The sequence below is a fragment of the Catharus ustulatus genome, chromosome 7 (assembly GCF_009819885.2).
Source record: "Catharus ustulatus isolate bCatUst1 chromosome 7, bCatUst1.pri.v2, whole genome shotgun sequence".
NCBI lineage: Eukaryota > Metazoa > Chordata > Aves > Passeriformes > Turdidae > Catharus > Catharus ustulatus.
In genome coordinates, this window is record NC_046227.1 from 39904148 (window position 1) to 39931359 (window position 27212).

A 27212-nucleotide genomic window follows, 5' to 3' on the forward strand; every position below is an offset into this window, starting at 1 on the left:
AGAAACTGAAAGTTTGTTGACCAATGCATCAAAAAAAAACCAACACCATGTCCACACTGGATCTGGCTGCAGGATCCCTCCCTGTGGGGCTTGTGTGATGGGTGAGGGACAGGGTTCTGTGAGGAATCAGCTGCACATCAATAAAATCCACATTTTCTGGTGGAAGGTGGATGGGGGTCAGCCCCACCCAGGGGCTGTGGGAGAGGCCTGGAGCAGGGAACCAGAGGTTTATCCCAGGGGCCAGGGGCCAGCCTGGGAGCTCCTCATCCCAGGGCAGCCAGGCTGTCCCACCTGGGGCTGCCAGGAGCTCAGCCATGTCCCCAAGGCTTTCTGGGGCTCTCCAGAGCACTGCTGCTCCCCTCAGCCAGGCTCTGCACACCAAACTCCCTCTGCACTCGCTACCAAACCTTTGTACTGTGAAGTTCTGCATCTCCAAAATCCACCACCGGTCACCGCTGGGATGGGTTTGGTAAGAGAATAAATTTGTGTGAGATCCAGGCTGTAACACCAGGCAGGCTCCTACCCCTGTTCCCATCGGGAATTCCTGTTGTGGGGTGCTGCTCCCTGCACCCTGCAGCACTTCTCCTCCTGCCCCCCTGCCCTGTGCTGAGCTGGGGCTGCTCCAGCACGCCCAGGGATCCTGTCTGAGCGTGGCACTGAGTGCTGCTGGCACTGCTGGGCACAGCGAGCCCCAGCCCTGCCTCACACCCCCTCCTCTCCTGCGGCTTTGCAGAAGAGCATGGCACTGCCTGTGACGTGGTGGATCAGAGCTGACAGCATCTGACAGGCTCAGTCTGCCAAAATATTGACTGGCCCAAGAGGTTTTCCCAGCTGACTCCCATTCCAGCTGTCTTCCTGATTTTCTGTCCCTCCTTCAGCGCGGCTAGCCCGCAGTCACCATCAGAAAAATGACACAGACATCATTTGGGCAGTCAGCTCGTATCAGGAGCACGGATTTCATCAGGTTCTGTCTGCTGACATTCAATCACTTGTCACCGGGCAGGCAGCGGGCAGTCATATGTCACGGTCACATCCCATCGCCAGCGCTGTCACTCGCCGGCTCTGCCCGCTCCTGGAAATGCTCACTTCGCTGCCGGATCCCTGCTCAGGGACTGCAGCGTGCCTGGGGGCTGCTGCGGTGAGCTGGCCCTGCTGCTGCCGGTGCTGAGAGCGTTCCGAGGGCACCAGTCAGCCCAGTCTTCCAGAAACGAGAGCATTTTTCCGGCAGCTCCTGCCCACGGACGCTGGGGCTGGGCTGCAGGGAGCAGCAGGGCTGGGCAGCAAGGCACCACGGGTGGAAAAACCAAAAAAACCCGTGCCTGGCATGGGGACAGGAGTCCCTGATGTCCCCGGTGTGAAATTGTTAAAAAAAATTTTAAAAAATTTTAAAAAATTAAAGCCACCAGGAATAAATGCTGATAGATGAAGCTGCTCCTCTGAGCTCAGTGTGTCAAATCTGACCAGCTCCGACCCTCTCTAGGAGCTCCTCCCGAGCTGGTGCCAGGCTGAACCCCACAGCATCACCCCAGGAAGAGCCTTCCCAGCACCAATTCCCCGATTTCTGGCTGTGCTGGCCCCTCGTGGGCTGCAGGGAAGGGCAGTATTTGAGCTGGTTGCTGCAGCCGCAGCTGCTGCAGGTGTGTGACAGCTGTCACAAACCATGCCTTGGGTTTCAGCTTTTTCCAGGCATCACTAGCACCCTCCGCAAGGCTCTGCTCTTCCTCACCTGCCGTGAGCCCGCACCCGGCACGGCAGGAGCGGACAAAAGGGATTTTCGGGCTGTGGTTGCCATGCCCGGGTCAGCATCTGCCTGCAAGGACAAGCTCCCAGCTCTCCGAGCAGGAATCCCGGCCCGGCTCCTCCCAAGCCCAGGGTGATGCCAGAGGGACCATCCAGCACCCATCCATCGCCTGTGACCCTCTCGCTATCACACCACACCCCCCCGGAGGGTCAGGAAGGTGGGAAGGGTCTCAGCCCCCCGAGCATCCCAGCACTTTCATTTTTTCCCTTTTTTTACCCAGCGAAGCAGGAGAGGTCGCTGCGGTTCTCAGCAAGCGCTGCTCTGCGAGGGAGGTAAAAACCGTGTCCAGGACCCTGAAAACCTTGGGGAGCCTTCCCCCGGAATTTCACAGGGACTGTAGAACCAGAGGGGTTTGGGTCGGAAGGGACCTTAAAGCTCCCCTGGTTCCAGCCTCTGCCGGGGGCAGGGACACCTCCCGCTGTCCCCGGCTGCCCCCAGCCCTGCCCGGCCCCGGGACCCCCGAGGGACGTGTCACCGCCCTGCAGCTGCCCGCAGGAACAGACCCGCAGTATCAGCTGGGACAAGCGAAGCTCAGAGCAAACAAACAAGTGTGAATGGCACAATGAGGGCTATGTCTGCGGCACAATGCAGAATTGCCCTGTATTATTTTCACGTTGCCAATAAATAATTGCCTTTATGTAGAACAAGAAAAGTCAAAGCAATATTCAGTGCTGCTGGAGATATAAAACTAATCCTTAAAAAGGCACTTAGGGCTGCAGGAGGCCCTGTATAACTCCATTCTTGCCTCCTCCCCTTGCCAGCTGTTCTCTGCTTTCCCAGATGCTTTCTGGGATGACAAGTGCAAAGCTGAGTCCCGACTCCAGACAAGTCTGGCTGTAAAACAGTTTTAAAAGATTGCCACCACTGCATGGTGCTTGCACAAAGATCTTTCAAAATGGAGAAGGGCAATATCCAGGTGAGACAAATATAATGGTTTTGACAAAATAATATTTAAAATTCTGCATCTAAACTTAGGATGAAAATCGAGAAGGCACTCAGGAGAGTCTGACCTGGTGGCATTGGGACAAGAGGTGTCCCTGGTAGTGCCAGGCTCACCAGCTGCACTCAGGGAGGTGCCAGGGGGGCTGCTGCCCTCGGGTAGCCCAGACCAGGCTGTGCCTCTGGACATGGCGCTGGTCACTGGTGCCACTGCCCCAAGGCCACCCCAGGCCAGCAGGAAGGTCACTGTGGCCACAGCTGGCCCTGGTCGCATCCTCGGCACGGGGTGTGACAGCCAGTGCTGGCAGAGGGCGGCTGTCGGGGCACATCAGGCACCAGGACAGACAGACAGACAGACAGACAGACAGCCCTCCCTGCTTGCTGTCCCTGCCCTGGCAGTGTCACCACTGCCAGTTCCTCCCAGCACTGCCAGCAGGGCAGTCAGAGGAGCCAGCTCCAGCCTTCCCGAGGGGTCAGCACGGCGAGAAAGGGAGAGACAAAACACGAGGATAACCTTCAAACCCAGCGGGTGTGTATTTAGCAAACTGATTATTTATTTCCTTGAGCTATGGATGCCTCTGCCCCTGTCAAAGCCAAGATGTTAAATTTTCACGGTGTATTATAAATCATATACAAAAAGAAGAAAAGCAGTGACCTTGTGTTGTGTGAAGAGAACACGTTTTGGGGGAGCAAAGCGAAACCAAGCCCGAGGGCTGGGTGGTTCAGCTTCCCCCGCAGTTCATAAGTGCATCATGGACTCGAACTCGTCGATGCGCTGTTTGGTGTTTCCTTTGCGGATCCTCCGGTAGGAGATTGTGTTGTACCTGGAGTAGCTGTGTCGGGAGATGTCGTTCTTTTTGCCCAGGCTGGGCGGCTCCCCGGCTTTCTCCAGCGGGGAGTTGCAGCCGGGGCTGCCCGGGGACAGCGGTGGCTCCTGGCCGCTGTCCGGCTGCTGCCGCCGGGACCCCTCGCTGTTCCCCGGCTTCAACTCGATCACCTGAACTTCATCCTCTTCCGTGTCCTGCTCCTCCTGCTCCTCCTCCTCCTCCTCTGCCTCCTCCGCAGTCCCTCGGGGCTCGGCGCCGCCCGGCAGGGTCTCCGTGCCCGTCCCCGCTGTGCCACCCGGCCCTGCGCGACACCGGGGACACGGGGCTGGGGCGGGGGACAGCGCCAGCTCCTGTCCCCAAAAACGCCACCAGGGACTGGGGTGAGGGACAGCGACAGTTCCTGTCCCCAAACTCAGCATCGGGGAATGGGGAGAGGGACAGCGACAGCTCCTGTCCCCCAAAATCGCCACCGGGGAATGGGGAGAGGGACAGCGCCAGCTCCTGTCCCCAAACTCAGCACCGGGGAATGGGGCGGGGGACAGCGACAGCTCCTGTCCCCAAATTCACCGCCGGGGAATGGGGCGGGAGACAGCGACAGCTCCTGTCCCCAAATTCACCGCCGGGGAATGGGGCGGGGGACAGCGCCAGCTCCTGCCCCCAAACTCAGCACTGGGGAATGGGGTGAGGGACAGCGAAAGCTCCTGTCCCCAAACTCACCGCCGGGGAATGGGGTGAGGGACAGCGACAGCTCCTGTCCCCAAACTCACCGCCGGGGAATGGAGAGAGGGACAGCGCCAGCTCCTGTCCCCAAAATCGCCATCCCCAGCACGACACGGGAGCCTCGCACGGCCAGGCCAGACCCCAACGCCGGGACGGCCCGGGACACTCTGGGGACACTCTGGGGACACTCTGGGGACACTCCCTGTGTTCCTAAAATCATCCCCTGCCCTTTTTAGTGCCTCTGTGGGGAAGGGAAGGGAAGGGAAGGGAAGGGAAGGGAAGGGAAGGGAAGGGAAGGGAAGGGAAGGGAAGGGAAGGGAAGGGAAGGGAAGGGAAGGGAAGGGAAGGGAAGGGAAGGGAAGGGAAGGGAAGGGAAGGGAAGGGAAGGGAAGGGAAGGGAAGGGAAGGGAAGGGAAGGGAAGGGAAGGGAAGGGAAGGGAAGGGAAGGGAAGGGAAGGGAAGGGAAGGGAAGGGAAGGGAAGGGAAGGGAAGGGAAGGGAAGGGAAGGGAAGGGAAGGGAAGGGAAGGGAAGGGAAGGGAAGGGAAGGGAAGGGAAGGGAAGGGAAGGGAAGGGAAGGGAAGGGAAGGGAAGGGAAGGGAAGGGAAGGTGTCCATCGCTCGGCAGTGGCCACCCCGGCTGCGGTGGCCATCTCCCATTTGCCCTGCTTGGCACGTCTCTGCAGTTAATGATGCCTTCGTGTCGCAACAAATGGTTTATTCAAGGTTTTGCCTGTGGGGTCCAGAGTATTAATTAGACTAAATTGGTTGGGTACTAAAAAGCTGGCTGCAATTTTGAGATAAAGTGCTGTGGTTGCAGGGCGGGTGCAGGGGGCCCATGAGAGATCCTTTAATAGGTTTTATTGTGTGCTCCTAAAGCAGCACAGCTGGAATATGGATGGCAGCTCTAAGTGGGAAAGCCTCCACCGCTATTCACCTCCTCACAGCCTTGGCAGTTGCTATGAAATATTAATTTGCCCATGACAAATGCTCGGATATTTTTCCTTTTGTTAATGGAAGCAGGCTTTGCTTGCAGGGCACAGCCCATGGCTCGTCCAGAGCCCCCTTCAAAGCTCAGGGCAGAGCATCCCCAGCAGCTCCCTGTCCAGCCACCCTTGTCCCACCACTGCCAAAGCCAACGGGACAGGAGGTGCCTGTGGTAGGAGATGAGGAAAGAATAAACCCAGAGCCCCCTTGGAGAGATGTGGCTGTTCTGCTCTAGTAACACACCACAGAATATTCCTCCTTCTGGAGAAGTGGCTGCAGTTTGCACAGTGAATCAAATATCTTAATTCCTGCATATGCTCAGTTCATTTTTAGCTATGACCCCCCTGCAGCCCCACTCACCACAGAGGCTCCAGCCTCGGCTCCTGCTCATCTCCACCATTTTCACCCAGAAACGAGCAGAACAAGACCCAGGAGCAGGAGTTCAGGAGAACAATTTTATGTGGATGCTTGGGCATTGGGGGATTCAACCCTTGGTGAATCAGGCAGGAAAAGAATTTGGGTTTTGTGAGCACCTCACGAGGTTCTCCTCTGAGCATGGAGCAGCAGACAGAGAATCCCCCAACCTCATGGGGCTGTTGGGGGGTCCTGGCCGAAGACCCCACAGTGCTGGAATGCCCCATGGTCAATGAGATATAAAACCTCTGGAAGGAAATACCAGCTGTGGTTTCTACAGTGCAGCGACTCACAGGTGGGAAATGAGTCACTGCTCTCACAGAGAATAGAAGGGTCTGACCCAATTAAAAAAAAAAAAAAACAAACAACAAAACACCTGGATCGATTGTCTCTTTGGTGCACACCAGGAAACCCCCCGTGAGATGGCATTTTGCGTTACCTTCCCCTGATCCCCGGGCATTGCTCCCTGTGTCCTGGGCGTCCGCTGCTCCCTGCTGGAGTGTCCCAGCGTTCTCCTCTCGCTTTTCTTTGGGAAACACAAAGCACAAGACACAGGCTGATGGGGCAATTAGGGATGACAAGCAGGTTTTAATGGGTGCAGATCAGCAGATTTTCAGAGCAGATTTGGGATCGCTCATTTCTTTAGTTAAGAGCTTTTGATTGCATCCCTCAAACGCGTCCCAGACTCTGAAATACTCCAAGTCGCTGTTACAGCGACCTCAGATTAGGAATTTCAGCTAACACACAGCATTCATCAGGCTGCAGACAAACCAGAATTTTCTCTCCCAACACTTAGACAGGCAGCCCCGTACGATACCTTGGCACCGCTTCTCCCCAGCAAAGTTCTCCGCAGTGATGTCCTCTGCCAACGAGTTTGTCGTTTCCTCCAGACTCTCCTTCGCAGGCGAGGCGTCAGGGCTCGTGTCCGCATTCGCATACGGGACTGTCCCGACAGATTTTGGGATTTCTTCGATGGCCGCGGCGAGCTGGAGGCTCCCGTTGCAGGCTGGCATGGTGGCAGCTGCTGGCGCTGGCTCTGTCATGCTGAGAGCCGTGCCCCTGAGCGGGGCCGTGCTCCTCGGGCCGATCCTGCCCCGGGGTGGGCAGCTCCTCGGGCCGATCCTGCCCCGGGGTGGGCAGCTCCTGCTCGCCCCTCCGCCCCGGGGGTCGCCCCTGCGCGAGTGGCCCTGGCGCGTCCCCTGTGCCCAGCAGCATCGGCTGTGCCCGGGGCTCCCAGCCCAATCAGCACCTCCCTTGTGGCCCGGGCTCTGCCCGTTGCATAATTAAATGCACCATTATGATTTACATAAACAAACAATCTGAGGCAAGGAAGCTTTTGTGCTGGCCTGAGAGCGGGGCCGCGGGCATGGCAGCGCCGCGGGAATAAGCAGGAGTTTGTGCTCCGGGCACAATGGCTCTTTGTGTCCCCGCCGGTCACAGGCACAGCCATTGTTCCGACCCCTAATCCCCGGAGGGTGACCACCTTCCCCAGCGCCGGCACCTGACCCGCTTAACATTCCCCACCGGGATCGCCGGGAACCTCGCAGGAACGGGCTGGGATGAGCCTGGATGGGGAAAAATGGATGGGGATGAGTGTGGATGGGGATAAACCTGGATGGGGATAAACCTGGATGGGGATAAACCTGGATGGGGATAAACCTGGATGGGGATGAGCCTGGATGGGGATGAGCCTGGATGGGGATGAGCCTGGATGGGGATAAACCAGGATGGGGATAAACCTGGATGGGGATAAATGGATGGGGATAAAACTGGATGGGGATGAGCCTGGATTGAGATAAACCTGGATGGGGATAAACCTGGATGGGGATAAACCTGGATGGGGATAAACCTGGATTGGGATAAACCTGGATGGGGATGAGTCTGGATGGGGATAAACCTGGATGGGGATGAGTCTGGATGGGGATAAACCTGGATGGGGATAAACCTGGATGGGGATGAGCCTGGATGGGGATAAACCTGAGTGGGGATGAGTGTGGATGGGGATAAACCTGGATGGGGATGAGCCTGGCTGGGGATAAACCTGGATGGGGATGAGCCTGGATGGGGATGAGTCTGGATGGGGATGAGCCTGGATTGGGATAAACCTGGGTGGGGATGAACCTGAATGGGGATGAGTCTGGATGGGGATAAACCTGAGTGGGGATGAGTGTGGATGGGGATAAACCTGGATGGGGATGAGCCTGGCTGGGGATAAACCTGGATGGGAATAAACCTGGATTGGGATAAACCAGGATGGGGATAAACCTGGATGGGGATAAACCTGGATGGGGATAAACCTGGATTGGGATGAACCTGGATGGGGATAAAATTGGATTGGGACAAACCTGGATTGGGATAAACCTGGGTGGGGATGAGCCTGGATGGGGATGAGCCTGGATGGGGATAAACCTGAGTGGGGATGAGTGTGGATGGGGATAAACCTGGATGGGGATGAGCCTGGCTGGGGATAAACCAGGATGGGGATAAACCTGGATGGGGATGAGCCTGGATGGGGATAAACCAGGATGGGGATGAGCCTGGATGGGGATAAACCAGTATGGGAATAAACCTGGATGGGGATAAACCTGGGTGGGGATAAACCTGGATGGGGATAAACCTGGATAGGGATAAACCTGGACAGGGATGAGCCTGGGTGGGGATAAACCTGGATGGGGATGAGTCTGGATGGGGATGAGCCTGGATGGGGATGAGCCTGGATGGGGATGAACCTCCATGGATGAACCTCACCAGGGTTGAACCTCACCAGGGATGAACTTCCATGGATGAACCTCACCATGCCCTGGGGCACATTTTGCCCTCTGGGGAGCAGCCCCAGTGGTGGGATGGGCACAGGCCCCACACATGGTGTGGTGTCACAGTGCCCACACTGCCCACACTGCCCACAGTGCCCACACTGCCCACCCAGGCCTGGCCATGTGCCCTGGACAGCCAGCACTGCTCAGAGGGGCCGTGGCTGCCCCTGGATCCCCAGCAGTGTCCCAGGCCAGGCTGGGACCGTGGGGGGTGCTCCTGCCATGGCAGGGGTGGGACAGGGAGAGCTTTAAGGTCCCTTCCCACCCAGGACATTCCGTGATTCTCTCAGACCCAAGGCTGGCAGCATCGACACTGGAGCAGCACTGGGGCATTTCTGACCACAACTGAACTCCTCTCAACCCCGGTGCCCAAAGCCAGGCTTACGTAACAGTGTAATCTCCTGCTGTGAATGACATTCTGTGTTTGCACAAACATTTCTGGGCTTTAGGGTTTGGAAATCCTCTTGTTGAGTTCAGCCCCTGATTAGAAATGGACCCAAAGGCTTCTCTTGAGTTTGTGTCTCTGAACCAACAAGTTTTCATTATTGATTTAAGATGAGTTTGGTGTGATTGGTTTATAAAATCCATCCTTTGTTGGAAAGCTTTGTCCAAGAAAAGTGAGCGCTGAGGTTTGAACATGAGCTGACACCGTGCAGGGGTTGGTGCCCTCAGGAGGAGAGGCTGAGCACCCAGCAAGGCCTGGTGCCTGGAGAGGAGAAGGTTCCTTCCTGATGTCACAGAATCACAGAACCATTTGGGCAGCCCCAGCACCCCCCAGGATTGCAGAAGGAAAATGCAGCTCTGGGCTCTTCCCATGGCAGGCAGCTGTTTATAAACAGGTGGGCAAAACTGCCCCTCAAGGGCAGGAAAACTTTCCTTCTAACCCCAGGGGGTGAATTTCTGCCTCTTCAAGCTTTTAAAAATGGAAAAGCTTTATTCTGTCCAGTCTGATGTGGCGCAGCCACAGCTGGATGCAGCAGCACTGACAGCAGCTGGTGCGTGCCAGGGGCAGCGGGATCACTCCTGGCTGTGGGTGAAGCGGGAGGCCCCTCTGCTGGCAGGGCAGACTCAGCTGCCCTGGATAATCAGGGTGTGACCCTCATCTGAGAGCCGTGAGAGCGGGGTGTGACCAGCGGCTGCCACGGGGAACAGAGCGGGGCGAGGGAGGGCTGGGTGGGGCTGCAGGAACCAGAGCGGCAGAACAGCAGAACTGCAAGGGGGAGCAGCTCCAGCATCCCTGAATGAGGGGCAGGATGGCACCAGGAACAGCACCAGCATCCCTGATGAGGGGCAGGATGGCACCAGGAACAGCACCAGCATCCCTGGGCAGGATGGCACCAGGGGACAGCACCAGCATCCCTGACTGAGGAACAGCACCAGCATCCCTGATGAGGGACAGGATGGCACCAGGGGACACCACCAGCATCCCTGAGGGGCAGGATGGCACCAGGGGACAGCACCAGCATCCCTGACTGAGGGGCAGCACCAGCATCCCTGACTGAGGGACAGCACCAGCATCCCTGACTGAGGGGCAGGATGGCACCAGGGGACAGCACCAGCATCCCTGATGAGACACAGCACCAGCATCCCTGGGGCAGGATGGCAGCAGGAACAGCACCAGCATCCCTGAATGAGGGGCAGGATGGCACCAGGGGACAGCACCAGCATCCCTGACTGAGGAACAGCACCAGCATCCCTGGCTGAGGGGCAGGATGGCAGCAGGAACAGCACCAGCATCCCTGGGGCAGGATGGCAGCAGGAACAGCACCAGCATCCTGGGGCAGGACGGCAGCCCCTGTGGGAGGGTCTGGGCACTGGGCAGCACTCAGCTGAGCAGTTAAATCCCCTTACAAGGTCAGGCTCTGTAGCATTCATCAAATTAATTGAAATGCTCCGTTTAAACTCCAGTTGCATTCATCGAGGACCAGGTGCAGTTTCCTCTGCAGTAAACTTGTGTTATTAGACTCTTTAAAAATTCCAGTTTGCAGATCTTGTTTTTCATGGTCCTCAACCCCAGGGGAATAAGCGAGGGTTCCACTGGCTGTTGGGATCTCTCCAGCCCCCCTGTGCTCAGTGGGACCCCTCTGCTGCCGGAGCTCCGGAGCACAGGGAGCCGAGCCCCAGCGCTGGTGTCCCTGTCCTGTCCCCGCAGCTCCTCCTGCCCCGCTCCCGGAGGCACAGCAGGATCCTCCCAAAGCGCTCTCTGCACTCAGAAATGCCATTTTAAAAAGCTGTTGCTTTTCCCTCTGAGCACTTTGGCTGCCTGCGAGCCCCTTCCTGCCCAGGATGGGGCACAGAGAGCTCGGTGCTGTCACCACATCCTGTTTGCGATGGGGGCTGAGAACGTGTCTCGCTGTCATCTCGCAGCACCCAGAGCGTGCTCTCACCCTGCTGGGGGAGCATCCCTTGCTGCCTCTGGGGCCTGCGGGGTGTTCAGGCCCCTCCAGCCTCCCCACACTCACAGGCAGTGCCTCTGTCCCACCCTGTGGCACATTAACCCTTCGTGCCAAAAGGAATGACACATTTGCTGCCAGAACTGAGAGTCCCCTTTTCAGTGCTGCAGCTGTCCATTCCCTTGGGGCACTGCAACAACTCTCACAACTCAACAACTTCTGGTTTTTCTGCCCCTGGCTGCTTTTGGACACTCCTACACGTCTTTAATTCAACATTTTGGCCAAATAGAACCAAACTCTGATTTTATTAATTTTTTTTTCTCCTTTCAGCTGGTGCTACCGGCAATGAAAAGTAGAATTCTATTTTGAGACACCAAAGCATGGGCAAAAATGTTGGTGCCCAGTGACAATCTCCAGAGCCCAGAGCAGCACCTGAAATGCTCCAGCCTGGGCTGGGGATGGGCTTGGACTCCAGGGGGGTGTTGGAGCAGAACCTCCCTGGGGCACTGCTGGGGCTGGACCCACAGCACAGCACAGGGCTCCTGGGCTGAGCTGCAGGCTCACAGGACAGGACATCACCCCCATGTACAAACCATGTGAGCTCCTCCCTGGCTGTCCTCCATCTCCCCGACCTCTCTCCATCCCCCCTGACCTCCCTCCATCTCCCCTGACCTCCCTCCATCCCCCCCGACCTCTCTCCATCTCCCCGACCTCTCTCCATCCCCCCTGACCTCCCTCCATCTCCCCTGACCTCCCTCCATCCCCCCTGACCTCTCTCCATCTCCCCTGACTATCCTCCATCTCCCCTGACTATCCTCCATCTCCCCTGACCCCTCTCCATCCCCCCCTGACCTCCCTCCCCTCTCCCCTGACCCCTCTCCATCTCCCCTGACCCCTCTCCATCCCCCCCTGACCTCTCTCCATCCCCCCTGACCTCTCTCCATCCCCCCTGACCTCTCTCCATCTCCCCTGACCTCTCTCCATCCCCCCTGACCTCTCTCCATCTCCCCTGACCTCTCTCCATCCCCCCTGACCTCTCTCCATCTCCCCTGACTGTTCCCCATCTCCCCTGACCTCCCTCCATCCCCCCTGACCTCCCTCCATCTCCCCTGACCCCTCTCCATCTCCCCTCACCTCTCTCCATCTCCCTTGACCTCCCTCCATCTCCCCTGACCCCTCTCCATCTCCCCTCACCTCTCTCCATCCCCCCTGACCTCCCTCCATCTCCCCTGACCTCTCCATCTCCCCTGACCTCTCCCCATCTCCCCTGACCTCTCTCCATCTCCCCTGATCTCCCTCCATCTCCCCTGACCTCTCTCCATCTCCCCTGACCCCTCTCCATCTCCCCTGACCCCTCTCCATCTCCCCTGACCTCCCTCCATCTCCCCTGACCTCTCTCCATCTCCCCTGACCTCTCCCCATCTCCCCTGACCTCTCTCCATCTCCCCTGACCTCCCTCCATCTCCCCTGACCTCTCTCCATCCCCCCCGACCTCTCTCCATCTCCCCTGACCCCTCTCCATCTCCCCTGACCCCTCTCCATCTCCCCTGACCTCTCTCCATCCTCCCTGACCCCTCTCCATCTCCCCTGACCCCTCTCCATCCCCCCTGAACCCTCTCCATCTCCCCTGACCCCTCTCCATCTCCCCTGACCTCCCTCCATCTCCCCTGACCTCTCTCCATCTCCCCTGACCTCCCTCCATCTCCCCTGACCTCTCTCCATCTCCCCTGACCTCCCTCCATCCCCCCTGACCTCTCTCCATCTCCCCTGACCTCCCTCCATCTCCCCTGACCTCCCTCCATCCCCCCTGACCTCCCTCCATCCCCCCTGACCTCCCTCCATCTCCCCTGACCTCCCTCCATCTCCCCTGACCTCCCTCCATCCCCCCTGAACCCTCTCCATCCCCCCTGAACCCTCTCCATCTCCCCTGACCTCCCTCCATCTCCCCTGACCCCTCTCCATCCCTCCTGACCTCTCTCCATCTCCCTTGACCTCCCTCCATCTCCCCTGACCTCTCTCCATCTCCCCTCACCCCTCTCCATCTCCCCTCACCCCTCTCCATCTCCCCTGACCTCCCTCCATCCCCCTTGACCTCTCTCCATCTCCCCTGACCCCTCTCCATCTCCCCTGACCTCCCTCCATCCCCCTTGACCTCCCTCCATCTCCCCTGACCCCTCTCCATCTCCCCTGACCTCTCTCCATCTCCCCTGACCCCTCTCCATCTCCCCTGATTTCCCTCCATCTCCCCTGACCTCTCTCCAGCTTTCCCAGAGCTGTGCTCTATTTCCAGCCACTCAACCCTTCCCACAGAAGCTGCAGAGGCCCGTGCTGACTCTTCTGTGTTAGCAGTGCTCACGATTAGAGAAGTTTTGGGGACAGATGGTTTTTGTTTGGAGCTCCTCTCGCAGGGAAGCTGCTGGGTTTGGCCTCTGGTGTCTGGGAAGCCCTGGCACAGCAGCACCGAGGGCACAACTGCTCAGGCTGCCCAGGCAACAGGCGAGTGAGTCACACGAGGTCTTTGAATTACACTTCAAATGCTTCCAGCTGTATTTGAAAAATATCATTAGGCTGCTCAGGCTGAACAAACAGCCTGTTTCTATGTACTGAGAGGGGGAGAAAAATCTCTTTTCCTTCACATCTGTGCCCATGGTTATTAAACCCCACTTCACACGCTCTCAGATGATCCTTCCTGCCTGAAGCCTCTGCTTCTGCAGAGATGGGAGCAGATGTGGGAGCAGGGACCGAGGGCAGCTCCTGCAGCCCCAGGTCACTGGTGGGCAGGGGGAGTGCCCGAGTGTCACCAGCCCTCCAGTGCAGAGCCAGCAGGACAGCCCTCTGCCTTTTCCTCTCTTGCCTCAGAGAGGTCAGAGCTGTGGGACACACAGAGCTGCTCCAGTTCACAGACACCTCTGGCTCTGCAGAAGAGCCTGGGGCCATGTGCGTGCTCAGGAGGATCCTTTCCACTCCACATCCCCTGGAATGAGGCAGCTCGGCAGGACATGGAATCAGCACCTGGCAGAGGCTGCAGCTGCTCAGATCAAGCCAGTGCTGGGCTATCAGAGTCTGTACAACAGGGCCAGGACCCAAACTGTACAACAGGGCCAGGACCCAAACTGTACAACAGGGCCAGGACCCAAACTGCACAACAGGGCCAGGACCCAAACTGTACAACAGGGCCAGGACCCAAACTGCACAACAGGGCCAGGACCCAAACTGCACAACAGGGCCAGGACCCAAACCTGCCATTCCAGACCCCTGCCCAGGGGCTCCAGCCATACATCCAGCCTCTTCCCAATGGGACTCTGCAATGGTTTTAGTAGAAGCACTCATTTTATTGAAGACCTTTGGAAGACACTGACTCCGGTAACAGGAAATAAATAGCTATCAGTTTCGCATTCAATTAAAAACTGTTATTAACAGCGAAGTTCGCTGAGGAAGTTCTGCAAAGGTTCTTCACATTTTGGAGTCACTCATTTTTCACGTTAATGAAGAGGTCCGCAGCGTGCTCTGATTAAAATGAAAGCAATTACAGCCCAGAGCCGTGTGGATCTCATCAGAGCTGAGTCTGGGGAGCGCCCTGCGGTGTCACCGCGCTGTCCCCACGACGTGACCGGCGAGCGGCAGGGCGGACATCCAGGGCGACACCTGCGACATCAGACCCGGCTCTCCTCCTCTTCTACCGCCCGGTGAAAGCCTGGAATGAATTTCAGAAGGTGTTTCCGGACGCTGGGTCTCCTGCTCTTGCGCGGGAGGGTCCCGAAGCTGCTGGAGCAGCCGCTGCTCTCCCAGAGCGGGGACATGGAGCCGCTGCTGGCCAGGCTGATGCTGCGGTGCCTGCGCAGGGAGCTCCGGCCGGCAGCGCCCTCCCCGTCCCTGCGGAACACGCAATCATCATCCACGCTGGACTGGCGGCTCAGGCTGTCGGCAGCCGAGTCCTCGAAGGCGCTGCCCTGGTAGAAGCTGTCCTCGCTGCCCAGGGTCATGGAGCTGAGCCGGCTGCGGGAGCTGCTCTCGCTGGAGAAGCGGGGCTTGGCCGGCACGAAGGCTCCTGGGGAGCTGCAGTCACCGCACGAGCCGGGCTCTGCCAGCTCCAGCGTGCCCAGCACAGCGTTGTCGTTCACCTCCCCTGGAAGCAGGAGCAGAGAGCGGCGTTAGCCGGCACAGGGAGCACCGTGCCAGCCTTGGCACGGGCAGCTGCTCCTTGGGTGCTCCCTGCACCCTGGGCAGTCCGTAAAAACCCAGCCCAGCCTCTTCCCCTTCCGCTAAGACCAAAGTAAGAACGAAAACATTTCACCACCCGCATCATCATGTCCCGGGAGGGATGCAAAGAGCCCTCGGTGCGCATTGCTGCAGCAGCAGCCAGGTTCATCCCCGCGGGACAGGAGCGCTCCCAGCCCAGCCCCTCGCCTTCAGGAGAGGGAAAGGAGAGGAGCAGAGACACAGCAGCGCTGTTGGGGCACGTACCGTGCAGCAGGAGCCGCTCCCGGGCCAGCAGCGCCCGCAGCTCTCCCCAGCGCTGGTGCAGCTCCTGCTGTGGGGACAGGGACAGGGACAGCTCTGTCACCGCTGGAGGCACAGGGCTCTGGTACAGAGAACAGCGCGACAGAGTGCGGGCCACCCGCGGGAAACACCGTCTGCCCACTTCCACTCAGACAGTTTTCAGAGCTTAGGGAATTTCCTGCAGAGTCCTGAGGGTGCTCTGGCCACGTCCGATTTGGGAACGGAGCAGCCTGGAACTGGAGACACGGACCCCACCTCCACCCAGCTGGGGCAATGCCAGCGCCCCTCTGCAGCCTGCCCAGCTCTGGGGCACCCACCCGCACCAGGCACCCCCTCCTCCTCCCCGGGATCACAGCGTGGTGTGGGGATGGCACAGCCACCGTCCCTGCCTGTGCTGGGAGCAGCACCTGGAACCCTGACAGATCCCAGAACATCCAGCACCTGGAACCCTGACAGATCCCAGAACATCCAACACCTGGAATCCTGACAGATCCCAGAACATCCAACACCTGGGATCCTGACAGATCCCAGAACATCCAACACCTGGGATCCTGACACATCCCCCCCAGGCCATCCAACACCTGGAATCTTGACAGATCCCAGAACATCCAGCACCTGGAACCCTGACAGATCCCAGGCCATCCAACACCTGGAATCCTGACAGATCCCAGAACATCCAGCACCTGGAATCCTGACAGATGCCAGGTGATTCAACATCTGGAATCCTGACAGATCCCAGGCCATCCAGCACCTGGAATCCTGACAGATCCCAGGCCATCCAACACCTGGAATCCTGACAGATCTGCCCCCAGGCCATCCAGCACCTGGAATCCTGACACATCCCAGGCCATCCAACACCTGGAATCCTGACAGATTCCAGACCATCCAACACCTGGAATCCTGACACACCCCCCAGGCCATCCAGCACCTGGAATCTTGACAGATTCCAGAACATCCAGCACCTGGAATCCTGGCAGATCCCAGGCCATCCAACACCTGGAATCCTGACAGATCTGCCCCCAGGCCATCCAGCACCTGGAATCCTGACAGATCCCAGGCCATCCAACACCTGGAATCCTGACAGATCTGCCCCCAGGACATCCAGCACCTGGAATCCTGACAGATCCCAGACCATCCAACACCTGGAATCCTGACAGCTCCCAGGCCATCCAACACCTGGAATCCTGACACATCCCAGGCCATCCAGCACCTGGAATCCTGACAGATCCCAGACCATCCAACACCTGGAATCCTGACAGCTCCCAGGCCATCCAACACCTGGAATCCTGACACATCTCAGGCCATCCAACACCTGGAACCCTGACAGATCCCAGGCCATCCAACACCTGGAATCCTGACAGCTCCCAGGCCATCCAACACCTGGAATCCTGACAGAGCCAGGACATCCAACACCTGGAATCCTGACAGATCTGCCCCCAGGACATCCAGCACCTGGAATCCTGACAGATCCCAGACCATCCAACACCTGGAATCCTGACAGCTCCCAGGCCATCCAACACCTGGAATCCTGACACATCCCAGGCCATCCAGCACCTGGAATCCTGACAGATCCCAGGCCATCCAACACATCAAGGTTTATTTCCCTCTGCTGCAGGGCAGCTCTTGGTGTAAAATAACTCCCTGCAGAGCTGATTAAAGACACAACCAGCTGACTAAAAATACCAAAAATACCTGGGGACAGCCACAGGAGGCACCTCCCCACCAGTCCAAGGAGCTCTGTGCAGTGGACATTCCTACCCCAAACTGACCAGCCTAGGCTCTCATGGACAGTGCTGGGATTGTGACCACATTCATTCTCTATTCCTGGTTTCTGAAAAATCCCATCAGAGGGAGCAGGGCTGGGGGTGGCGGCAGCAGGGAGCCCGGGGTGTCACCCCTGTCCCACAGACATCCTCCTGCAGTGAACCACAGCAGCCATCCCCATCTGGCGATGGGACAGCTAATTAATCTTTACCTTGAGAGCCTGCAGTTTGGTCTCCAGCTCCATTTTCCTCAGGAACAAGGCTCCATTGACGGTCTCCAGCCTGGGGGAAGGGGTGATGCTGACCCTGAGGCTCTCCCAGCCCAGCCCTTGGGATTTCTGCCTCTCAGGCAGAGCAGGGCTGTGGGCAGCAGGTTCAGGGGCAGAGGATATGGCCCCAAAGCCCATCTGGAGGAGAGGCACCCACCTCAAATAGTTCCCTGAGGACTTTATCAAGTCCACGATCTGCTTGTGGCCAAAGCCCTCGATGCTGACGCCGTTGATGCAGGCGAGGATGTCCCCTGGCAGAGACACAGAGTGGGCTCCAGCAGCCTGGGCACACTGTCCCCTGCCCCAGGGAGCAGCAGGGAGGGGACAGGCTGCCCAGCCGGGAACAGCACGGGAATTACCAGTCTGCAGGCCAGAGAGGTGGGCTGGGCTGTCCTCCTGGATCCTGCAGACACACGTGCACACTTCCAGGGAGAAATCATTCTGGTTTGGGAACCTGATCGTCTGCCAACACCAAAGGGACAGAGTTAGCAATCCCAGAGCCAGGGAAGCCAGCTGGAATTCAGCACTTTTTCTATGAGAAGGCTGTGATAAGCAGAGTACCTTACACACAAGTGAGATCAAAATGCTATGACCCAACAATTAAAAATGAATTTGTACAGCCAAAAACAGTAGACACCTGACAGGTGCCTGTACTGGGTTTGGGGGGGAAAAAACCCAACCAAACCTCGTTTTAAAGCAAGCTGGTTATTCAGTATTAAAAACCTGTAACTTCAGCCAAGAATATGCCAGCATGGGTGGGAATGGCTTTCTGGAAAGATGTCCCATGTTCCCAGGGGGACAGGATGGGACTGGGCTTTTCAAGGGATTGGCTCCTGATCGTTGGGAATGCTGTGTGGAGTCAGCTGCTGCTGCCACACAGCTCAGTTTGCACGGGAACTGAAAAGACACAAGATTTAAAGTTCTCCTCTTTTGGCCTCTGAAACTCATCACCCACACACATTGCCACACTCCTCAAAGCGCTTTTCATTCTTGATTTACACATTCGACTAAACGTTTAGTAACTCTAATTACTCTGAACCCCTCGTGTGGTTGTGGGTGCTGACAAGAATTTAGAAAAATGCAAACTCCGGTGCCGCAGCCTGTCCGGATCCTGTGACAGCAGGAAACGTTTTCTGGTGACATGCAAACACCACACCTGCTTCCTGGAAACTGCATCTGCCACCTCTAACCCACAGAGAGATCACACTGCATGCCCAGGTTTCTCAGCCAGTGTGGAGCAAAGGGATGGAGGCTGGGGAAGCTCAGAGCTCGTCTGGCCACATCCCAGCACTGATTCCAGCCTTGGACTCGCAGTAAAATTCCAGCTTAAACTGAGAGTGACGAGTGAAGCGTGAGCTCAGACCTGCAGTTTCACATCATCTTATTCTGCTTTGCCTAAATTTATCTCCTAGTGATGAAACTACAGCTTCTAAACATGCCCAGGAGCTGACAGATGCTGCCTTTCTGCAGCCCGGACTTTCTATGAAGCGCTCACGCTGAATGCGTGTTCAGGAAGAAAACGTGCCAAGAACAATTATTTTTAATCAGAATGCCACATATAATGAAAATCTGCCCTGACAATTTACACAAAAGCCCAATAATTGACTCAATTATCCTCCCTTCTGAAAGCTCTCCTCTGTTCACGGGCTGAGCACTGACCTGCTCATTAGTCACAGACCCAAATTGGGCAAAGTTAAGCTCCTCCTAATACACTAATTTCACAGAAAATACTTTTTCCCTTTGTGTGCAGAGAGAAGAAAGCACTTTGAAAGTGCCCTGCTGCTGGCAGGCAGATCCCTCTGCTCCCAAACTACATCCCTTTATTCCTGGCATCATTTTTTAGCTCTAGCCAGGATTTCAGCTGACCTGCTGATTAGGAGTTGCACAAAAACCCACAAACACAAAACCTCCCACTAGCAGTACTCCTGGTAACATCCTGGGTCTCCTACTTGGTGTCTTACTGACTTCTGCACCAAACAGAATCTCTTCCCACATGATTTAACTCCTGTCCCAAAAGTCATGCTTAGCAGGTATTTATGGAAAAATATCCCACTACTGTACATCTTCTTCAAAAGTACATTTCATATTAAAAGAGGTAGCAAAAAGGCAGTGTAAGCTGATTTTTAAGAGAGTTTTTGATCTCGCTCGTTTGAAAGTATTCTCATACACAGTTCTCCCCAAAACATTCAGTTATGGAGGTAACAAGGCACTGTCATTGCCTCTCACCTGGGTTTGGATGGGATTTCTCCTACATTCAACACTCTGACTTGTGAGAAGGTCAGAAATTCTCATCTGTGACCTTCACTGTGGAAAAACCCCCAGAGAAACATCCCTGCCTCGTGTGAGTGCTGTAAGCTCCTCAGATTTCCAGGATCTGACAGACACCTTCCTCTGCCCCGGCCTGCTTTGCCTGACTTTGAGGTGTGACACTTCAGACCCTGCCCCACGCTTTGTTTTTAATGAACCAGCCTGTCATTTAAGCCTTACCTGGATTTCAAACCCAAACGTCTCCTTGTCTTCCTTCAGTATAGCGACGAGGCGCCTGCACGAGGAGCACAGGGATTCGTGGGGATGTGGGAGCTGATCCTTGTGGGAATTCCACCCACAACTGCGGTGTCCCCCCCATCAGCCCTCCCTGAGCCCGTGGGGTGTCACCATGCCGTGGGGTGTCACCGTGCCATGGGGTGTCACCGTGCCGGGGTGTCACCATGCCATCCCTCCCTGTGCTTCTGGGGTGTCACCGTGCCATGGTGTCACCGTGCCATGGGGTGTCACCGTGCCATGGAGTGTCACCATGCCATCCCTCCCTGTGCCTCTGGGGTGTCACCGTGCCATGGGGTGTCACCATGCCATCCCTCCCTGTGCCCGTGGGGTGTCACCGTGCCATAGTGTCACCATGCCATGGGATGTCACCATGCCATCCCTCCCTGTGGGTGTCACCGTGCCATGGGATGTCACCATGCCATCCCTCCCTGTGGGTGTCACCGTGCCATGGGGTGTCACCGTGCCATGGTGTCACCATGCCATGGTGTCACCGTGCCATGGGGTGTCACCGTGCCGTAGTGTCACCATGCCGTGGGGTGTCACCATGCCATCCCTCCCTGTCCCCATGGGGTGTCACCGTGCCATGGAGTGTCACCGTGCCATGGTGTCACCATGCCATCCCTCCCTGTGCCCGTGGGGTGTCACCGTGCCATGGGCTGTCACCATGCCATCCCTCCCTGTGGGTGTCACCATGCCATGGGGTGTCACCATGCCATCCCTCTCTGTGCCTCTGGGGTGTCACCATGCCCTCCCTCCCTGTGCCCGTGGGGTGTCACCGTGCCAGGGTGTCACCGTGCTGTGGGGTGTCACCGTGCCATCCCTCCCTGTGCCCGTGGGGTGTCACCATGCCATGGGGTGTCACCATGCCATCCCTCCCTGTGGGGTGTCACCATGCCATAGTGTCACCATGCCATCCCTCCCTGTGCCTCTGGGGTGTCACCATGCCATGGGGTGTCACCATGCCATCCCTCCCTGTGCACGTGGGGTGTCACCGTGCCATGGGGTGTCACCATGCCATCCCTCCCTGTGCACGTGGGGTGTCACCGTGCCATGGGGTGTCACCATGCCATCCCTCCCTGTGCCCGTGGGGTGTCAGCGTGCCATGGTGTCACCGTGCCATGGGGTGTCACCATGCCATGGGGTGTCACCGTGCCGGGGTGTCACCGTGCCATGGGGTGTCACCATGCCATCCCTCCCTGTGCCTCTAGGGTGTCACCGTGCCATCCCTCCCTGTGCCCGTGGGGTGTCAGCGTGCCATGGTGTCACCGTGCCATGGGGTGTCACCATGCCATCGTGTCACCATGCCATCCCTCCCTGTGGGTGTCACCATGCCATCCCTCCCTGTGCCCGTGGGGTGTCACCATGCCATGGTGTCACCATGCCATCCTTCCCTGTGCCCGTGGGGTGTCACCACGCCGTGGAATGTCACCACACTGTCCCCCCCATGGTGGTGCTGCCTCTTTCCTTGCTCAAGCCAAAGGTCACAAGTGCCCCTGCACATTCCCCTCTCTGCCCCACACCCCGATCCCACTTGGGCTGTCACAATTCCCAGGACGCACATTCCATGCAGAATAAGGCAGGATCAGTGGCTCCAGAATCACAGAATCACAGAATCACAGACTCACAGAATCACAGACTCACAGAATCACAGACTCACAGAATCACAGAATCACAGACTCACAGAATCACAGAATCACAGACTCACAGAATCACAGAATCACAGAATCACAGAATCACAGAATCACAGAATCATACCTTTGGGGCTTGGAGGAGTCGCCTGAGGAGATGGATCGGGTCAAGGCGAGCTGTGAGCACAAACAGGAGAGGAAAGGCATCAGTAGGTTTGTGGTTCTCTGAGGCACACGGATAAAAGCAGCAGTTTAGAGAAGAAATTCAAACAGCTGCTGGCATCCCAGCAGCACCCCCACCAACACAGCCCTGCCTTGGTAAAAAGAGAGCTTGAACTTTCTGACCAGGAGGAAAAGCCCTGCAGGTGAAATCCCCCGTCAGATGCCAGTGGTGGACTCAAAGCACAAATCACATCTCTGGTGTGCCAAGAGCTCATCTCACCTTTGTCCCTTTCCTCTAAAACTCTCTGGGCATTTACAAAGGAGCAGCTGCAGCCCCAGAGCAGGGGGTGCAGACGGTGAGCCCTGCACGGCATCTCCAGGGCCCCTGCCTCAGGTGGGGACACCTGTGCCTGGAGGGCCCTCTGGGAAGGGCCAGGCCGGTGTAAAACATGGATTGCTGCCATGAGAGTGAACCATGAGTGAGGAATTCCATTGTCAGGGAGATGTTTACAGTGAATACAGCTGATGTCACAGCAGGATGGAATGGTGCCACAGCGTGGGCTCCTACAGAAACAGGGACTTCATGCACGTGCATCTTGTGGAGAAGGGGAGGAGAGAGGGACCATGGATAATCCATCTGGGGGGAGAGGAGAGGGCTGACACCTGGGCAAGGGACCCTGCTCTGCGGACGGTCCCTGCAGCATGACCTCGGCCCTGATGGAGCTCAGCTTTACCAGCCACAGCCACACCACAGCCTGACTGTCACCGTGCCCTGCCAGCGGCCACCGCCACACCGGGGCCAGCTCCACTCACCCAGGGCTGCCCCCAGCCCAGGGGCTCAGGTGAGGGCTCCATCAGAGCTCAGGACTGGATTCACCTGCCAGCAGCACCCTCAGGTGAGGGCTCCATCAGTGCCCAGGGGCTCAGGTGAGGGCTCCATCAGAGCCCAGGGGCTCAGGGGAGGGCTCCATCAGAGCCCAGGGGCTCAGGGGAGGGCTCCATCAGAGCCCAGGGTTGGATTTACCTGCCAGCAGCACCCTCAGGTGAGGGCTCCACCCAGCCCAGGGCTGGATTCACCCCCCAGCAGCGCTCCCACCGCTGGCTCTGGCTCTCCCTTTCCCCCTGGCACTCAAACCAAAAGGTTGAGGACCCTCTGCAGCCCAACAAAGCAAAGCCTTAAGAGCACGGATACTGCAGGTGATTTTCCTGGTTGTGCTCTCAGATCACCACGTCTCACACACTTTCTGTGCAGGCCAGACACGAGTCCAGAGCTGGAGCTGCTCAGCCGTCGGTTTACGGGCACAGCATCGCCGTTCTGTGGGAATCCCGTGGTGCTGCCCTGCGCTGCTCCGGGGGAAAGCCCAGCCACAGAGACAGCCCCAGAGCTGCACAGAAACACTCCAAACCCGCGGAAAAGGCGAGTGGTGGGCTCTTCCTGCCAGCCTAGCAGGCAGAGGGCAGCCAGGCCCCCCGACTGAGGTAAATGCACTTTTGAAGGGGCATCCAGCCAGCAGAAGCCCTCCCTGGTGGAAATGCAGAGGAGCTCAGCCGGGCCGGATCTGCTGCCGCCGCCCGAGCATCACTCCCAGCGCTTCCCGCACTGCCAAAGCTCCTCTACCATCCCCAAAACCGGCCCGGCTGAGGGTGGTCACCCTCCCACGGCCCCTCCAGGAGCGTGGCGAGCCCGAGGGTCCCTGCAGGAGCCACAGCCCCTCCAGCCCGTACCTGCCTGCGCCCGCGGGGCAGCGTGCCCACCGCGCCGGCCAGCTGCTGCATCCTCCTGCCGTCCATGGGCAGCGCCTGCTCGGGGCCGGGGCCGTGCTGCAGGAGCCGCCGCAGGGCCATGGGCCGGGGGAGGCTCGGGGCGAGGCTCGGGGCGAGGCTCGGGGCGAGGCTCGGGGCTCAGGGCGAGCGCTGTGCCATGCCGGGTGCCCCGCTCCGAGCAGGGCGAGGGCGGAAGGGCTCCACGTGATGTGTGGTTTAGGTGCGAGTTACACAAATCCCTCCTAGCACGGCCCCGGGCTTTGGGGTGCCTTGTGCTCACACGGCAGTTAAGAATCAGGCTTGGCACTTGCAGAAATCTGCTTAATTTTTCCATTCCTGCGCGCGGTTCTCAGCAGCAGCTGCTGCTTTGGCAGGATTTGTCCTTGCAGCCCTGCCTGCCCCGGGCACTCACCTGACCTCAGCCCGCTCACACCCTGACTTGCTCGGCATCCCTGGCATCCCTGAACTCACCTTCTGGCAGAGATGGGAAAGTAGCACTGCCCTTGGCTAGTGGTGTCCGGGCAGGGCTCCAGCTGCAGGGACAGAAACGAGCGGAGGCAGCGGCAGGAGCTGAAGTGTGGCAGAGCGAGGGCAGGACAGAGCCCTCACACAGCACTCGGGTCCCCGTGGGGACACAGCAAAGGCCATGCAGGGTGTCCAGGACAGGGCACAAGGGCCTGCTGTGCACAGCTGGGACAGGCACAGTGCCAGGCAGAGCCCTGGCCAGGTGTCATCCCTGTAACTGGGTGGCCAGAGCTCCAGGGAAATTTATGACTCTGAGAAATCCTGGCTGGGTTGTTTTTTCTCTCGTTATTACCTGACCTGTTGTTATTTCAGCGTGGCTTTGATTAGCCTCCAGATTCCCTGCTCCTGTCTGTGCTGGAGAACACGGGAAGCAGTTCAGTGCCACCGCAGGGGATCCCCTCTTCGCCCTGGACGGCTGGAGTGGCAGTGCATCCCCATCCCAAACCTCCATCCCTCAAAAGCCCGGCTTCTCCGGCAGGCAAACAGCCTGTCAGAGACATCTGGTCCTGCTGCCGGAGGAGGGCTGGTGGCTGCTCTGTGCCGAGTGCCTGCGGTCGCTGTGCCGCTCGGGCGGACAGACAGCGACAGAAAGTGCTGCACACCACAGCAGCACCGCGACACCGGATTTAGGTGTCTGTCCTTCCCTCCGAGCTCCTTGGTGAACCCCTCCGGTTCAGGGGAACAAAAACGGTGTTTAAAAAGCACAGCAGGCAAGGGGGAAAGCTCTCCCCTTTTCCTGAGAAAACGATCTGGTGTTATCTGCTCGCTTGGCAAGGCACACTGAGAGCGCGGGGAGCGGGTGACTCAAACCCGCTTCCCCTTTTCCTGCTCACGGTCACCCCGCCGACTGCCTGAAAACAAAGTGCCTTTCGGTTCCTGCGGCCCTTTCTGACGTTCCTGAAACCCAGTGACTCATCTGCAAAACAGAAGAAACAAACGACACCTCTCATCAGAGCACAGAGCAGGACCTTGGTGTGAGCGGCCGCAGCAGCCGCGTCACCCTCCGCTGCCTGAGCCTGCACCGGCAGGCACCCTTCACCCCCAGAAATCAGCCCATATCCCCAGAAATCACCTCACATCCCCAGAAATCACCCCACACCCCCAGAAATCATCCCATATCCCCAGAAATCATCCCATATCCCCAGAAATCACCCCACACCCCCAGAAATCACCCCACATCCCCAGAAATCACCCCACACCCCCAGAAATCATCCCATATCCCCAGAAATCATCCCATATCCCCAGAAATCACCCCACACCCCCGGCAGGCACCCCTCATCCCCGACACCCACCCCACATCCCCAGCACACACCCCACATCCCCGACACCCACCCACCCATCCCTCCCAGCCCGGCCGCTCCTCCCCGCAGGGCTCAGAGCCGCTCGGAGCGGAGCCGGGGGCAGAGCAGAGCCCGGCAGAGGCTCACACGAGTGCGGGGAGGGTCACACATGTCCGGGAGGTCATACATGTCCGGGAGGTCACACAGCTCACACATGTCAGGGAACTCACACAGCTCACATATGTCCAGGGAGCTCACACAGCTCACACATGTCAGGGAGCTCGCACAGCTCACACATGTCAGGGAGCTCACACAGCTCACACATGTCTGGGAACTCACACAGCTCACACATGTCCGAGAGCTCACACAGCTCACACATGTCCGGGAGCTCACACAGCTCACACATGTCCAGGAGTGTCACACAGCTCACACATGTCAGGGAGCTCACACAGCTCACACATGTCCGGGAGCTCACACAGCTCACAGGTGTCCGGGGGGTCACACAGCTCACACATGTCCGGGAACTCACACAGCTCACACATGTCCAGGGGTGTCACACAGCTCACACATGTCCGGGAGCTCACACAGCTCACAGGTGTCCGGGGGGTCACACAGCTCACACATGTCAGGGAGCTCACACAGCTCACACATGTCCGGAGCTCACACAGCTCACACATGTCAGGGAGCTCACACAGCTCACACAGGTCAGGGAGCTCACACAGCTCACACAGGTCAGGGAGCTCTGCAGAGGCTCACACATGTCAGGGAGCTCACACAGCTCACACATGTCCGGGAGCTCACACAGCTCACACATGTCCGGGAGCTCTGCAGAGGCTCACACATGTCCAGGGAGCTCACACAGCTCACACATGTCAGGGAGCTCACACAGCTCACACATGTCCTGGGAGCTCACACAGCTCACACATGTCCGGGAGCTCTGCAGAGGCTCACACATGTCCGGGAGCTCACACAGCTCACACATGTCAGGGAGCTCACACAGCTCACACATGTCCAGGGGGTCACACAGCTCACACATGTCCGGGAGCTCACACAGCTCACACATGTCAGGGAGCTCACACAGCTCACACATGTCCGGGAGGTCACACAGCTCACACATGTCCGGGAGCTCACACAGCTCACACATGTCAGGGAGCTCACACAGCTCACACATGTCCGGGAGCTCACACAGCTCACACAGGTCAGGGAGCTCACACAGCTCACACAGGTCAGGGAGCTCACACAGCTCACACATGTCCAGGGAGCTCACACAGCTCACACATGTCCGGGAGCTCACACAGCTCACACAGGTCAGGGAGCTCACACAGCTCACACATGTCCGGGAGCTCACACAGCTCACACATGTCAGGGAGCTCACACAACTCACACATGTCAGGGAGCTCTGCAGAGGCTCACCCGTGTCCGGGAGCTCGCACGGCCGCCCTGCCCCAGCCTCCCTCCTGGCACGGCGCTGGTTCTGTGTCATTGCTGGAGGGATGCGGCGCCTTCCTCTGCCCCAGGTTGCTCCACGCCCTGTCCAGCCTGGCCTGGAACTGTTGCAGGGATGGAGCACTCGTCCCTCCGGGGCTGCAGGGCCCGCAGGCTCTCTGCCCTCCAGTGCCTTACCCGGACAGAGGGCAGGAGCCATCCTCGGTGGGACACAGCCCCCAGGGCTCCAGAGCTGCTCCTCTCCTCAGCTGCACGCCCGTGCCTTCTGTGGAGCTGATTTACTGTACAGGACATGGAAGAATGGCCCCTCTGTCTGTCCCACCCAGCCCGGTGTGTCCCCAGCCCGGCGCTCGGGGCTCGGCATCGGGGACAGCAGCTCAGCGGTGATCCACACAAACGAGCTGGAAAAGAGATCCCGGGGGGCAGACACGGCTCCGGCT

The 27212-nt window shown here is 58.2% G+C and overlaps 2 protein-coding genes across 2 annotated transcripts; both read right to left on the minus strand.

Annotated features, from left to right (window-relative positions):
• Window positions 1–3272: 3272 nt before the first annotated feature.
• ERMN (ermin) lies at window positions 3273–6886 on the minus strand. The gene is made up of 4 exons (XM_033065369.2): window positions 6818–6886; window positions 6503–6784; window positions 6125–6211; window positions 3273–3868 (listed from the first exon to the last, which is right to left on the minus strand). Exons 2-4 carry the CDS (start codon window positions 6726–6728, stop codon window positions 3480–3482), a joined length of 702 nt encoding a protein of 233 aa, XP_032921260.1. The 5' UTR covers window positions 6729–6784; window positions 6818–6886; the 3' UTR covers window positions 3273–3479.
• A 7316-nt stretch (window positions 6887–14202) lies between these two features.
• Window positions 14203–23602, minus strand: LOC116998805 (cytohesin 1 interacting protein). Its single transcript, XM_033064920.1, has 8 exons — window positions 23483–23602; window positions 21723–21772; window positions 19911–19965; window positions 17783–17885; window positions 17581–17674; window positions 17367–17436; window positions 15356–15422; window positions 14203–15017 (listed from the first exon to the last, which is right to left on the minus strand). Exons 1-8 carry the CDS (start codon window positions 23600–23602, stop codon window positions 14545–14547), a joined length of 1032 nt encoding a protein of 343 aa, XP_032920811.1. The 3' UTR covers window positions 14203–14544.
• Window positions 23603–27212: the final 3610 nt, after the last annotated feature.